Source organism: Vollenhovia emeryi, unplaced genomic scaffold (assembly GCF_000949405.1).
Source record: "Vollenhovia emeryi isolate VEMERY1.0 unplaced genomic scaffold, V.emery_V1.0 DF939159.1, whole genome shotgun sequence".
NCBI classification, from domain to species: Eukaryota; Metazoa; Arthropoda; class Insecta; order Hymenoptera; family Formicidae; genus Vollenhovia; species Vollenhovia emeryi.
Window position 1 is genome coordinate 674,187 of NW_011967207.1, and position 12,805 is coordinate 686,991.

General features: G+C 36.8%; 2 protein-coding genes across 5 annotated transcripts; one reads left to right on the forward strand and one right to left on the reverse strand.

The window, feature by feature from the left end:
• Positions 1 to 696: 696 nt before the first annotated feature.
• On the reverse strand, positions 697 to 6,532 carry LOC105564834 (transferrin-like). Of its 2 annotated transcripts, none has more exons than XM_012017547.1 (9): positions 6,381 to 6,531; positions 4,442 to 4,678; positions 3,658 to 3,954; positions 3,312 to 3,472; positions 3,043 to 3,152; positions 2,526 to 2,915; positions 1,918 to 2,396; positions 1,534 to 1,649; positions 697 to 1,221 (listed from the first exon to the last, which is right to left on the reverse strand). In XM_012017547.1, the coding sequence occupies exons 1-9, from the start codon at positions 6,499 to 6,501 to the stop codon at positions 892 to 894; spliced, it is 2,241 nt and encodes a 746-aa protein (XP_011872937.1). In that variant the 5' UTR covers positions 6,502 to 6,531; the 3' UTR covers positions 697 to 891. The 2 variants fall into 2 exon arrangements, with proteins under 2 accessions (XP_011872937.1, XP_011872938.1); XM_012017548.1 differs by lacking the exon at positions 697 to 1,221 and adding an exon at positions 1,304 to 1,383 and having other exon boundaries at positions 6,381 to 6,532.
• Positions 6,533 to 7,757: 1,225 nt separating this feature from the next.
• On the forward strand, positions 7,758 to 12,674 carry LOC105564835 (transmembrane protease serine 7-like). Of its 3 annotated transcripts, none has more exons than XM_012017549.1 (10): positions 7,758 to 7,867; positions 8,013 to 8,178; positions 8,563 to 8,759; positions 8,873 to 9,089; positions 9,164 to 9,283; positions 9,710 to 10,038; positions 10,134 to 10,394; positions 10,921 to 11,352; positions 11,732 to 12,033; positions 12,317 to 12,674. In XM_012017549.1, the coding sequence occupies exons 1-10, from the start codon at positions 7,834 to 7,836 to the stop codon at positions 12,419 to 12,421; spliced, it is 2,163 nt and encodes a 720-aa protein (XP_011872939.1). In that variant the 5' UTR covers positions 7,758 to 7,833; the 3' UTR covers positions 12,422 to 12,674. The 3 variants fall into 3 exon arrangements, with proteins under 3 accessions (XP_011872939.1, XP_011872941.1, XP_011872940.1); XM_012017550.1 differs by having other exon boundaries at positions 7,781 to 7,944; positions 12,317 to 12,671; XM_012017551.1 differs by lacking the exon at positions 8,013 to 8,178 and having other exon boundaries at positions 7,769 to 7,867; positions 12,317 to 12,671.
• Positions 12,675 to 12,805: the final 131 nt, after the last annotated feature.

The window sequence follows — 12,805 nt, forward strand, 5'->3', positions numbered from 1 at the left end:
ATACTTTGTATGCGTCTGTGGACACGCGAATTAAAATTATAAATTGATTTACAGGTGGGGAAGTTACTTTATAAAAGTATCTAGCTATAGTTACAGTTTTTTCGTTAAAAATGTAACTGAGTTAAGTTACAATTACAGATGGAGAGAAAGTAACGGAATTGCCAGAAAGAAATAGCCGTAAGTGTGACTTCGTTACAAGTAAGTTAGAAAGTTAAATTAATTTCTTGTATTTTTATAAAATATGTAAATTTAGAAAATTTACGTATCTTACAAATTAATAATTTAATAATTAATCAAATTAAACGAAAAGTTGCATCGAAAGATATTTAAAAGCCGAGAAAGATATTTGAAACGTTAGATGCACACCAATGTACGTATACATATATGTATAACAATACTCACATAATGCTATTTTAAAATTGTAAAGCTATAAAATCGTAAAATTTAATTTAAAGGTAATTTATATGAATTATTATTCACAACATTTGATACATAAAATTTTGTCAATCTTTTACGGTGGATCACCTACAAAGCGAGAGTTATCAAAAGAAAACTACCAAAATTTTGTACCATTTAATAAAATTAAATAACACTTAACAAATTTAATTATGACACTAGTCTACGCTGCTAAATAACGGTCTAAAGAAAATCTGCAAAACAAGGAACTGTAAAAGGATTAAATGACACAAATATACATTCAGTGAATAAAAAAGTAATAATAGTTGTTTTATTCTAATCTCCAAAATAAAGAAATGAAGGTGGTGCTTTTATTCTGTGAAAAAGAAGGTATAAAAGTTAGTCAACGCTTAGAGATTACATTTAAAAGTACATATGACAATCGTGCATTACGTAAATATTGTGAATGTTGGAATTAACCACGCGGAGAGGAAATTAGCGTACGTGACTGGAAAGAAGGTGATAAAGTGCGACTAGGGCTACAAAAATGAAATTAGCGGTGATCGCGAAAGAACCATCCGTGCACGACTCGACGTGACTGAACAGTTCTTTGTAGGCAAGCACCGTCTTCTTCATCGACGATGTGGAAACCAAGCCCGACGAGGAATCTTTGAAGAGGAGATCTCTCGTGTCGTTGAATGGTCCGTAAATGTGAATTGGCCTGCGAGCGTTTACGCGATATCCCAGCCAATCTTCCAACTTTAATAAGGCCAGGGTAGTATCGGTCCTAGAGATTTGCATGGCATCCTTCTTACGGCCAATGACCTGGAGGAATATTGCAATTTATTCGATTTGTTCAAAGAAGTGTCAAATATTAATGCTTGCATTATATTAGCTTTTTTTTTACGTTTCAAAGCTGACACATTTGCTTTCGTTCCAGCGTAGTTTTCATTGTTTTCGTGTAAATAAGTCTTTTGCATTCAGTTACTGATCAAACAATACAATTACTGAATTAAAAGTATCAGGAATTTTTAACAGAAATGTTAAATTTCTTAATTAAATGCGACGGCATAAGTTGTTTGTAACGAATCGATAGATTAATCTAAAGATTAACTAATTTCTAAGAAAGCTATTTACCTCGCTGTCGATTGTCACTGATAGTGCACAGATCTCGTCAACATTAAACCCTGTGTTCTGGGCCAAACTTCCATTTTTGCACAAAACACGGTACATATTTATATCGAAGGTGACATCTGTATAATAATTATTAGATAAAAAATTGTTAGGAACGGCACGTTTAAATTTAAGATAAAGATATTTTCCATAATCACGTGTGTGAGAAAAGTTACAAAAATTAATATTATACAAATAAACTTAAAGAAAAATTTGTCCAGTGATGTTTGAAAAATTAGAAAGTTAAGGACACATTCTGTAAAAAAACCGATCTTTAAAATTAAAAGCATTAATAGACGTTTTCTTGAGTTTTCATATGTCTATAATAATGTTGATTGTTTCTTTTACCATTGATAACGTTTGCCTTCTCGATGAATGATATGTCACCAGTTCCTTCGAGGATACATCGCAAGGCTCCTGTGTCACTGTAATAGCGATTGGTTTCGTTTACCGCGCAGGTTTGCACGTTTGTATCATTTTGATGCTTGCAAATCGAGCAAAGTTTGGACGCTATATCCGGGGAGACAGCGGTGCGCGAGTGGTCGGAGTCTTCGATTCCGGGGGTACAAGCACCGGACAGTAGTTTGGACACCAACGATGGGTAGTCGCAGGATTTAGATGAAATAAGGTTGTTTATTCTAGCGGCATAGATAAAACTCAACCAGCTGAGTCCGCCGTATTCGGGGAAGCATGCCTTTTTGCCTCTTATATCCTGAAAGCTCTTTATGGGGTAATTTTCGTCTCTAGGCTCACGTACCACCGCGAGTGTTATACTATTCTTCTCTATTTCAGTTTCGCTGTACAGAATAGTTGACAGGCCATAAACTCTGCAAGCACAATAAAAGCGAAACAAACGTCAAGTAATTAATACCGTAATTTTTTACGTACGTAGACGTTTTCAAGCCTTCAAAGTTATTTCTTGAAAGTCTCGTCGATATTACAAATTTTCTGCTTACGTTCGCGCCAGGTAGCCGTAATTGGAATCAATGACCATTATATCTGTATGATTTTCTTCTATATTGCGTAAACATTGAAACGTGGAAGTTGACTTGAGGCAAGAGATGCTCGGTGCCACACCAAGAGTCTTCGCTGCTTTTGCCACCCACTTGCACTTGTTGGTCTCCAGATCGCCAATTGTGCACCAACGAATGCGTTTGCCGCAAGTTTGAATGTTTCCAATATCGATGTCTCTTCCCTTGCTCAAGTACGAAGATATAGATGGTTTCTCTACTATATCGTAAACCTGGCTGTCCACTTGTATGACACTGCTTAAAGCTTTCCATTCTGGCGTGTTCGGATGTTTCAGTCCATGCAACAATGTAGGTTTAAGCGTATCTGCGATATCTCTAAAAAGAGTAGATATTATAATCAAGATATATTCGAAAAAGAGACTTAAATAATTTGTGAGATTTTTAGAATACATTTGCGGGAAGTAAAGGAAAAGTTGATTTATCTTCGTTGATGTTTGCTTACTTTCTAGATGCGATGACACTCCACGGTTGTTTGAGCCACGCGCAAGGATTATCGGTGGATAAAGGAAGAACAGTGCCACTTGGACATAAAAACTGATACGACTCATTCCTCTGAAACACATGGGAAAGAATATAATAGCATATTAAGAATTACATAAATATAATAGAATAAAAGAATCATCAGTATGAATAATAACTTATATATAGTGATTGTAGGAATTAGGATTGTAGGACTATAACCGTATCTTAAGATGGCAACATTTTGCTCACTTTGAAGTACTCCTGAACGTAGTTAAGCGCTACGTATGCCACTTTACCATTACCACGTTCTAGACATTGCAAAGCTCCGATATGTCCATGGTGCTGCTTAGTATTATATTTGCACTCTGCCTTGTTGTCACAAAGAGCACACAGTTCTGGATATTTTTTCTCTGAAAAATATTACATCATTTATTAATTATACATTTTTTGGCAGCAGCGCAAGTCTTACTCTTGAATTTATATTACCTTGAAAATGTCTTTAAGTTTTTTTTTCTTTTGTAAGTAAAAATGTGTAATAGATAATTGATATAATTATTGTAACAAAATAAGTTACAATTAATGTGAACGGACTTACTGAGTTCCTGATCAACGGTGCTGTCAGCAGCCCAGTCGCCTGGTCTACAAGCTGTTCCGAAGAAATTTCTAAGATTTCTGACCTCGTTCTCGATAACGGTTACATCATCTTGACATCGCACGGGATTCACGGAATTCTCGAAAAATTTGAGAATATAATCATTCCACCACTGAGATTTGCTGAAACCAGGATGGCAAAAGCCACTATTTCTCAAACGTTTGAGACGTTCGCCAGGGGGTAAGCTTGCCTGCGTTAAATCTGCGCGGATCACTGCCACCGTTTGGAATTCATATTCCTCTGTGAAAATTAATTTATATTTCCACACGTATTTCTTCATTAAGACATTCAATAACAATATAACCGAACTTAGATTTTTGCCTTCAATGATTAAGAAAATATCGTTTATTGTAATATTAATTTTAGTATTCAATTTAATCCTCAATAGTACAAAAATTATTCAGAAATGCAATTAAAAGATTTTTGGCTTTGATTTTTAGTCAGTTTCAGAGTAGATTGTTAATTCTAGAAAAAGTCATATTTCAAGAATATTTAAGTAATATTTATTACAAGTATTGTGCTTGGATTTGAATTAATTTTGCAACTCGATAAAACTCTTTGCGCATTGTGATCTCTGGTAATTTTGTTTTTACTATTAATCTTAATTTGTTTTATTTATTACAAATTAAATCCAAGACGCTTCTACCTTGCCTATGTATATTTAACGGCTTCGTACCTAAAAAGTAATAATCTCATTACATAAATTAATTTTTAAGTTTTCGTTTACCTAGTTGCTTATCATTGTGCCTCAGTTGAAGAATCGGTTGGATTTTCAATGGATAGAATTGATATGCTAACAACAATTCTTCCGCAGTAAAGACACCGAAATGAGCCTCGCCTTCAGCTAAGCGAATAGAGCACTCGGCACTGTCTGCTACGCGCAAACACGACACTTCGCTGTCTCCTTTTTGCAGAGCGAGACATGTATTATCGTTTACAACGTCGATAGGTGCGCAGAATTTGTCTGAAAAATTGCGAATTGATCGCTTCAGTTACCAACGAGATTGATCAGTTTCCGATAATCTCGTTCATAGAAACGATTAAAATATGAGAACTATAAATGAAAGCGAAGCAGATAACTTAATTAGATAATTTAACTAGATAATTAACCAATATAATGAGGAAAATATAATAATCGTTGAATTGTTCTTTATTTTGTAGTATTTCATATTTTCGATGCTTAACATATGTCTTATCAATAATTTGGTTCAAGTATATTTCTCAAGTAAGTTCTCTTTAATTAAGATAATTCGTAGAGTTGTTATCATTATCTCGAATTTAATCTCATGGGATTCCGGCGCTCTCGGGAGTCGGGCGCTTACCGGATTCAAGTTTAATTTTGTCCGTTTATGACGTACTTACTAAGATTCATAAAGATTTAATAAGCTTCCCGAAAAGTTTTATATAATATAAAAAGACAGCAGGTAAGCTGTAAACATTTGAAGTCCGCAGATTAATTTTATAGCGATGCTGGTATATCAATTCTTTTAAGCACATACATTGTCTAGATGTTATATATAATACCGTATCGGTTTATATAACATCTATAACGTAAAATAATAACTGTAACATATTTTATATCGGTAAGAATATGTTACGTCAATTGCAATCAACTAATTTGATTGCACTGTCAAGATATCTGTTTATCTGATGCTTGATAATGTCTAATAACGCAAAGAGTAAGCGTTATCATAAATTGCTGACTCAAACTTCTCAAAAATTTATCGTGCTTTAAATGTTCGCACATCTTAACTGAACGCGAAAAACGTATCCATCGGATACGAATTTTTTAAACTTATCATTCTTATATAAGATGTTTTATCTTCTTAAAACGTATTCTTTTTAAAAATCTTATTTAAAATTATATATTTGTAACTTTTTCATATTTAAAGATACATAAACTTTTGATTTCTTTCTTAGCTTTTTCATGTATCGATTACCACATATCTGCCGTGTTATTACAAGACATAATATTATTAACATATTATGTCTTGTTACTATTTACTGTGTCATATACTTTGTATCTATACCAAATGTCTGTGTGTTCAAAAAACTTGAATGTATAAGTAGTAAAATTATAACGTAATACGCTATTGTATATGATCTCATACATGATATATTGTTCATGTAAATTGTTTAAAAAGTTATATATATTTTTTATATAATTCTAATATGAGTAATACGGTCGATTTCGTTATCAATACGTAACGAATGTGGACTTTGCCACGGCATATGAAACTTAAGATACGCAAAGTTATAATACATTGATTTTTTATTTATAGAATATTCCCGGAAAAATGTAGTAAAACTAAATTATAATATTTACAAGTTTGATACAAATATTTAATATATTCTATATTAAATATCAAATATTCATACTACATATTTAATAGTATTAATATAGTATCTTACTTCGTAGAAAAAGTTTAATTAAATTATTTGATAATACAATGATAACATTTGTGACGTAATTTTAAACATCTGCTGCATTTTTAACTTTGCACTTGGACCTGCACGTTTAAATGTATTTAATGTTTTAATTATTTGTATCGATATTAAGCCAGCACATGGCAGAAAATACAGCAAATTTATCAACATTTTTTAATAAATAGACACTTTCGTTAAAACATGGTAAACAGATAATTTTGATGAACAGATACACTTACATTGCGCACGTGCAGCGGCAACGAACAAAAGTACCCAAACGAGATTCCTCATTGCTGATTTGGAGGCAATATCCAGCGAGAGTTTGATACGCACTGAAGCAATTGAACCGTTTTTCCACATCGACAGCAAAAGAGGAACTAGGTGTGCCTCTTCACACGAACCGAATGATAAGAAGCCTCCGATAACGAACGCACACGCCCTGTATATACATATTCCGCTGTATTATTATCGTCGTTTCTGTAACCATGTTGTCCTATCCTTCGGGGATTGGATTATTGAAGCGAACCGTCGATTGTGGAAACAGCGTGATAGTTTTTACAAGTCCATTTCGGACAATCTGTACCTCAGAGTAAATGTAGGATTTCTTCCCCGTTAAAATTCTACATGTAATTTTATAAAAACGTAACATAAATTTCTAAATAAATTTGTATATTTGTAACTAAACATACAGTTAAATAAATTATGAATTAGGTGCAATTCTTGTTACAGTAATCGGAAATTTAAGTAGTTATGTATGCGTGACGCACATGTGTGATTTACATCGTTGTCAATCTCCGTGTTCTTATTTTTAAATCTATCGTTTCAGCTTATTTTCTGCAAGTTCTCAATAACTGCCCTTAATATTTTCTTGCATGACGTTTCTTTAATTACATCATGACGAAAAATATCAAGTCGCCAGTGACGAATATTCCAAGATATGTAATAACGTATTACTCGTTTATCAGCTAACGATAGCTTTCCACGTAGCCGGCCTATTGATGACTAAATACGAATACTTCTTTGAGGAAGAAACGTTTGTTAATTTTTCAATTTAAGCAAATTCTATTGAAACTTCTGATTAAAAAAAAAAGATACGTATTGATATACGTTCTTAAGATTTATTTGAACAGAGGAGTCAAATTTTTAGCTAACAATTGTTAACAAATAACTTTCCAACGATTAATAAATAAAAGACGGTCGGCTAAAACTGAAAGCACATGTATCTATGTATACGGCAAAGTATGAACAATAACAAAATTCCGAAGAATTGAGAGAAGTTCAAGTTGTAACTCAACTAGCATTTATTTGAAACGTAAAGTACTAGAGTAAAATCTTACAAGATGTGGGCATATTCCACTCTGATTCCGAATCCTTTCGTTAGTGTCCAAAAGAAAATGACCGACACAAAACGTATTTTTACATATTGGCGACACGTGTAACACAATGCTTTACAGTCGGCCTTTTTGTTTTCGACAGCAGGGAAACAGTATTCACACGGTGTTCTATTGCGCCGGGACAAAACGTGCAACAAAATATGCAATTTCCTATACCGCTATAAAAATTATGCACGGACGAGCGTCAGAATAATTCGCCAAATAACTACGAGTATATATAGAGCCGATAGCTACGCTCGCCCAATTCTGCGTTGTGAGAAGGACAACTTTTAGAAATAATAATCACTTCTCTGTAGTGATGATCGCATTTACAGCACTGATAATGATCCTCGGTACGTTTGCATATAATAAAGTTGATCGTAGTGATTGCATTAAATCGAGGATATTTAATCTCGACGTATCACAGAGGGTACGCATAGTGAACGCGCGTGCAGTGACGTAATCGTGACGGGGTCATTAATATTCGCGAGTTTGCAGGATTTAATAGGATATGCGTTACCACGGAAGAGAATAGCCAAGTGTATTCATCATTGACATTTATTTGCGTGGACGGCACCGTAATGCCATTAGCGAACGTTTGCGATGGTATCCCTCATTGTCCAGACTCGTCGGACGAAGTCGGAACACTGTGCCGTCACGTTGTGTAAGAAGCTATTTCCCGTTAACTCTCGCCATTAGTCACTAAAACGAGGAATGTCGCGAAGAGACCGGATGTCCCTCCAACTGAAGATAAAATGCAAACGCACTAGAGACGAAGATCAAAGCGCAGATAAAGCTTTTCGTCACTTAACTATGCTTGCGTTCTATGCTCGAGAAAAGTCTCAAACACCTCTCACATACTCGATTTCACTTTCTAATGTTGTATTCTGCTATGTCTAAAGTATCTTTATCTGCCAGTCGGGAAACGAGTGTATTTGTTAATTTATGTGTGCAAATCAAGCCCCACACGTGATATCTTTCTGCTGAGAAAATAACAGAATAAGCTCGAACAATTGTAGGGAATTGTATTGTTAACTTCTTTTCGCAGATGCCCCACGTCTATGTACAGATGCAATTACGGTGCCTGCGTGAGTCGCACGGCGCGATGCGACGGTCTAGCGGATTGTGTGGACGCTAGCGACGAGATCGCTTGTGACCGAGATGCCAAGGACGTTTGTTCCGACAGAGATTTCCAGTGTTCTGCCGCTTATCACGAGTGCATACCTATCGCCGAGGTGTGCAACGGTCCGTAGTTGTTCATTTTAACGATTTAATGTTCAATTGGGCTGACATAAGGACAAGCGTACTCGTTTGAACTTGGAAACTTTTATCTTGGTGTTATCTTCTTTTCCTACCAGGCTATAAAGATTGTTCGGACGGGAGCGATGAAAATGCGACCATCTGCCGCGAATACACGTGTCCCGAGCACACGTTCCGCTGTTCGTACGGTGGTTGCGTCCACCAGGAAGTGCTCTGCGACGGTGTTAAGGATTGCGTCGACGGCACCGACGAAGACTCGAGCACGTGCGCGGTTGTCGATTGCGAAGGTCAGGAGTGCCCACAATACGAGTGCCGGTTGGTTGACGGATTTCTTTCCTCTCGATTAACAATTGTCGGCTGAGATTCAGATCGTTTATTTCTTATTTTAGAGACCAAGAATTCGCATGCGAGAACAGACGGCAGTGCCTACCGTTAGCCAAAGTGTGCGACGGCACTCGGCACTGCGCAGACGCATCTGATGAAAGTACAAAGTTGTGCGAAGCGTATGAGTACGTATATGCCGAGAATAATTCACGATCGAATAATTCTCCTGTAATTTCATTTCTCGATCACAAATTTTTTAATCAACTTTAGGAGAGAGAGAGAGTCGACTATTTAATTAAAAAATTAAATCTTTTTATTGTGAATTTTATTTCCTTTTATTATTTAGTTTTCGTACAAATAGAGAATTTCCGCGTAAAGTACTCCAACGTTTTTAGTATGAAAATATATTATATGAAAATGACTGAGATTAAACTCTAAGGCCCGGTTTTTTATTCTCTGGTGAACCGTTAACCAGAAGTTCGTCGATGCTCTGTCTCTCCCTAGATGATAGTGTAGAAAAAGACTGGAGAGTCGACTAATCTCCGGTTAACAGCTAACAAGAAAATGAAAAACCGGGCCTACAGGTCGTTGATTGTTCTTTATTCTTACAGGTGTCCTGAGAATTGGTTCCGCTGCTCCTACGGCGGATGCATTCGGCCGGAGCTGAAATGTAACACCCGACTTAATTGTCACGACTGGAGCGACGAGGACGAGTCTCTGTGCGGGATAACGTTGCCCGAAGGCGCGTGCCGATTGCCCCCCGCAGAAGCGGGGACCCATTACAGCGTGAGCGGATGCTCCAGGTGTCGGCCGGGCGAAGTTGTCCCCGAGCTCACGCGCCTGGACTACGCCTGTGACGTCGAGGGTTCCCTGCAAGGCGCCAGTGAGATTTATTGCCAGCATAATCGGTGGTTCCCCGGTATCCCGAGTTGTACCTTCAGTAAGTAATTCTTCTTTTAACAATCGGCGAGGGGAATGAAGCTCGTTTATCTATCGAACAAATTTCTTTACGATTGCGTGCGTAACGTATTTCAGGAAATGACACGGAAGGAATAACGTGCCCGGCACTGTCTGAGGCACACGATGCGATTAGACGATGCGAGGCGATGTGGGGTCCTCACAAGGGGTGGCTGCCTTGCGATCGAGCCCTCCCGGTTGGCACACGGGTTTTCCTCGAATGCCCGGCATTTTACGAGCGTAGCAAAGGATCTTCCAGCGTCATGTGCCTTCACGATGGCACGTGGAGCCAGTCGCTTTTGAGTTGTACTCCTATCTGCGGGGTGAGAGACTCTACAGGTGTGACAATTGACGGGCTGCTTACTTTTAACGACAACATTATTCTTGAATGAATACGCTGAAAGAAAATTTTTCGCTACCGTGGCTGATCCTGGTTTGCTAAAAATATATTTTGCTGCCGTAACTATAAATTCTAAACCACAGCAAACGGCTTGCTGTCGCACAGTAGTAAAATATTTAGCTATCAACTGAATATGAGCTATCCATATTTTACAACTGAAATTTAGTTGCCACATGCAGTTTTTAGCTACGGCAGCTACAGTTTTCTTTCCGTGTATGTGTATGCGCTTATAAAATTCCGACAACTTTTAAAATGTGATTATAATTCATACTTTTAGAATTAATTAATAATTGCTCTACCATTTCGTTAGAAGTATTGTATTTGGAAGAAACAGGAGAATTTTAGAAAGTTTAGAATGTCCTTTGTCTTCTTTTATCGTTACAATGAGTGCAGATATTTTTCTTACCAATATAAATTTTTTAAATCTATTTAACTTTTATGCACAAGAAATGTTAACACTCTTAGCGGCAGCATTGATCGTAAAGGGATGGCGTGTCGAGGGTGAAGAGTCGCTGCCGTGGCAAGCCACTCTCTTCTCGCACGAAGATGGCCAATGGAGATTCTTTTGCGGTGGCACGTTGATTGCGGAGCGCGTTGTGTTAACTGCCGGCCACTGCGTTTGGAAGACCGCGGCAGACACGATGCGCGTCGCTTTCGGGATTCTCTCGAGTGACTTGAGTCAAGTAGGAGAAAACGCGCAGGTGATCGATGTGGAGAGCATCGAGCTGCAGAACGCGTATCAAGATCACGAGAGTAACTACGGCTCGGACATCGCGTTGCTGATTTTGAAGAGAGCCGTGGCTATCAACTCGGTTGTCGGACCAGCTTGCGTTCCCTGGCATTCCGATGCAATATTACTGGAATATCAGCGGAACGGTGGGCTTGGATTAGTTGCCGGTAAGTCTAAACCTTGCATCAAAAATCTGATAAAGTTAGAGAATAAAGAGAAAAGTGAATGTCTTTAGTTGGAAAACAAGATTGTCGTGTATGCACAATACAACTGTTAAATTGTTTATGTGATACGTTCAATAAACTCTGCGTATCACCTTATTTTATTTTGTACACATGCTACTTAATATATATATAAAATTGTTCACGCAGTTCACGCAAATACATGAATATTTCTAATATAACATACATTGTTTGGAAATGGTCTTTAACAAATTTAAAGATCACTGATAATCAAACTTAAAAATCCAAGTCAACCACTATGTCGTAATTTAGCAACAAGATGTAGATTTTCTGAACAATTGTTAGAATTTAAGGAATTTTTCAGGTATGGGACTGACGGAGAACGACACGTTCAGTCCAGTCTTGAGGGTAACTACAATGAAAATCATTTCTGACGACGAGTGTCGTCAAAATCAGAACAGAGATTTTCGAAAATACGTAACTTACACTTCCTTTTGCGCCGGATGGGCGAATGGTACTGGGGTATGTAACGGAGACAGTGGCGGCGGTTTGGTGCTGCAGCGGCCGGATTCTAGTGTTTGGGAAGTTCACGGAGTTGTATCCGTCAGCCCACGGAGATTGGATACCAACGTATGCGATCCAAACTTCTATGCTGTTTTTACGAAGGTATATTAACATGAGTGTCAATGAATATAACAAACGCTGTCTGTAATATTAGTAAGTCCTCTATTTTGAGATGGGCGTCTAATATGAGATAGCAGGTTTTCGACGTCCAAATTCCATCACAAATCTTTTTTCGCAACGATTACGCGATCTAACGATTCATTTTCCACTAAATTTCACTCCAGATGATGCCAATTAATTTAGCAGAAATCCCGCTATCTCATATTAGCAGTCTATCTCATAATAGAGAATTTTCTTCTAGATTATATTATCTTTTTTATCACAGGTTTCTATGTACACCAACTGGATTCATGAGGTGATCGAGAGCATACCTATAATCGGCATATCTGACTTTAATCGACAACCGAATAGAGATAACATTGTTGTTTAAAGACTTCAAAGAATCACAAACTAAAACGATTTCAATTGTAATATATATTTGAATAAAACTAAACCATAAATGTATTTATTATACATGTATATTAAAATGGCCTAGTTTACATCGTGCACTTGATACGCGTATCAAGTAGTGTATTTGAGCTGATCAGCCAATGATTAAACTGACTACTAGTTATTTACTATTTGATACGCGTACCAAGTGATCGATGTAAACTAGGCCAATATGTATAATTAGAAAAATTAGATTATTTGTATACATTATCGATACAACTATCGATATATTAAATGCCGTTTCTATTAATTAATATTATCCCATATTTTATTTCCTTTCTGGGAAAACAAAAGAATATTTTCCCTCGAATAAAAAACAGTCACC

Coding starts and splice junctions, on each gene's coding strand:
- LOC105564834 (XM_012017547.1), bottom strand. CDS start 6,501: ATGTGGAAAAACGGTTCAATTGCTTCAGTGCGTATCAAACTCTCGCTG. Junction 2,916..3,042: donor AGTGTCATCGCATCTAGAAA/GTAAGCAAACAT, acceptor TACTCTTTTTAG/AGATATCGCAGATACGCTTA. Junction 1,222..1,533: donor CAGTGACAATCGACAGCGAG/GTAAATAGCTTT, acceptor ATATTCCTCCAG/GTCATTGGCCGTAAGAAGGA.
- LOC105564835 (XM_012017549.1), top strand. CDS start 7,834: ATGATCGCATTTACAGCACTGATAATGATCCTCG. Junction 11,353..11,731: donor TGGGCTTGGATTAGTTGCCG/GTAAGTCTAAAC, acceptor GGAATTTTTCAG/GTATGGGACTGACGGAGAAC. Junction 12,034..12,316: donor TCTATGCTGTTTTTACGAAG/GTATATTAACAT, acceptor TTTTTATCACAG/GTTTCTATGTACACCAACTG.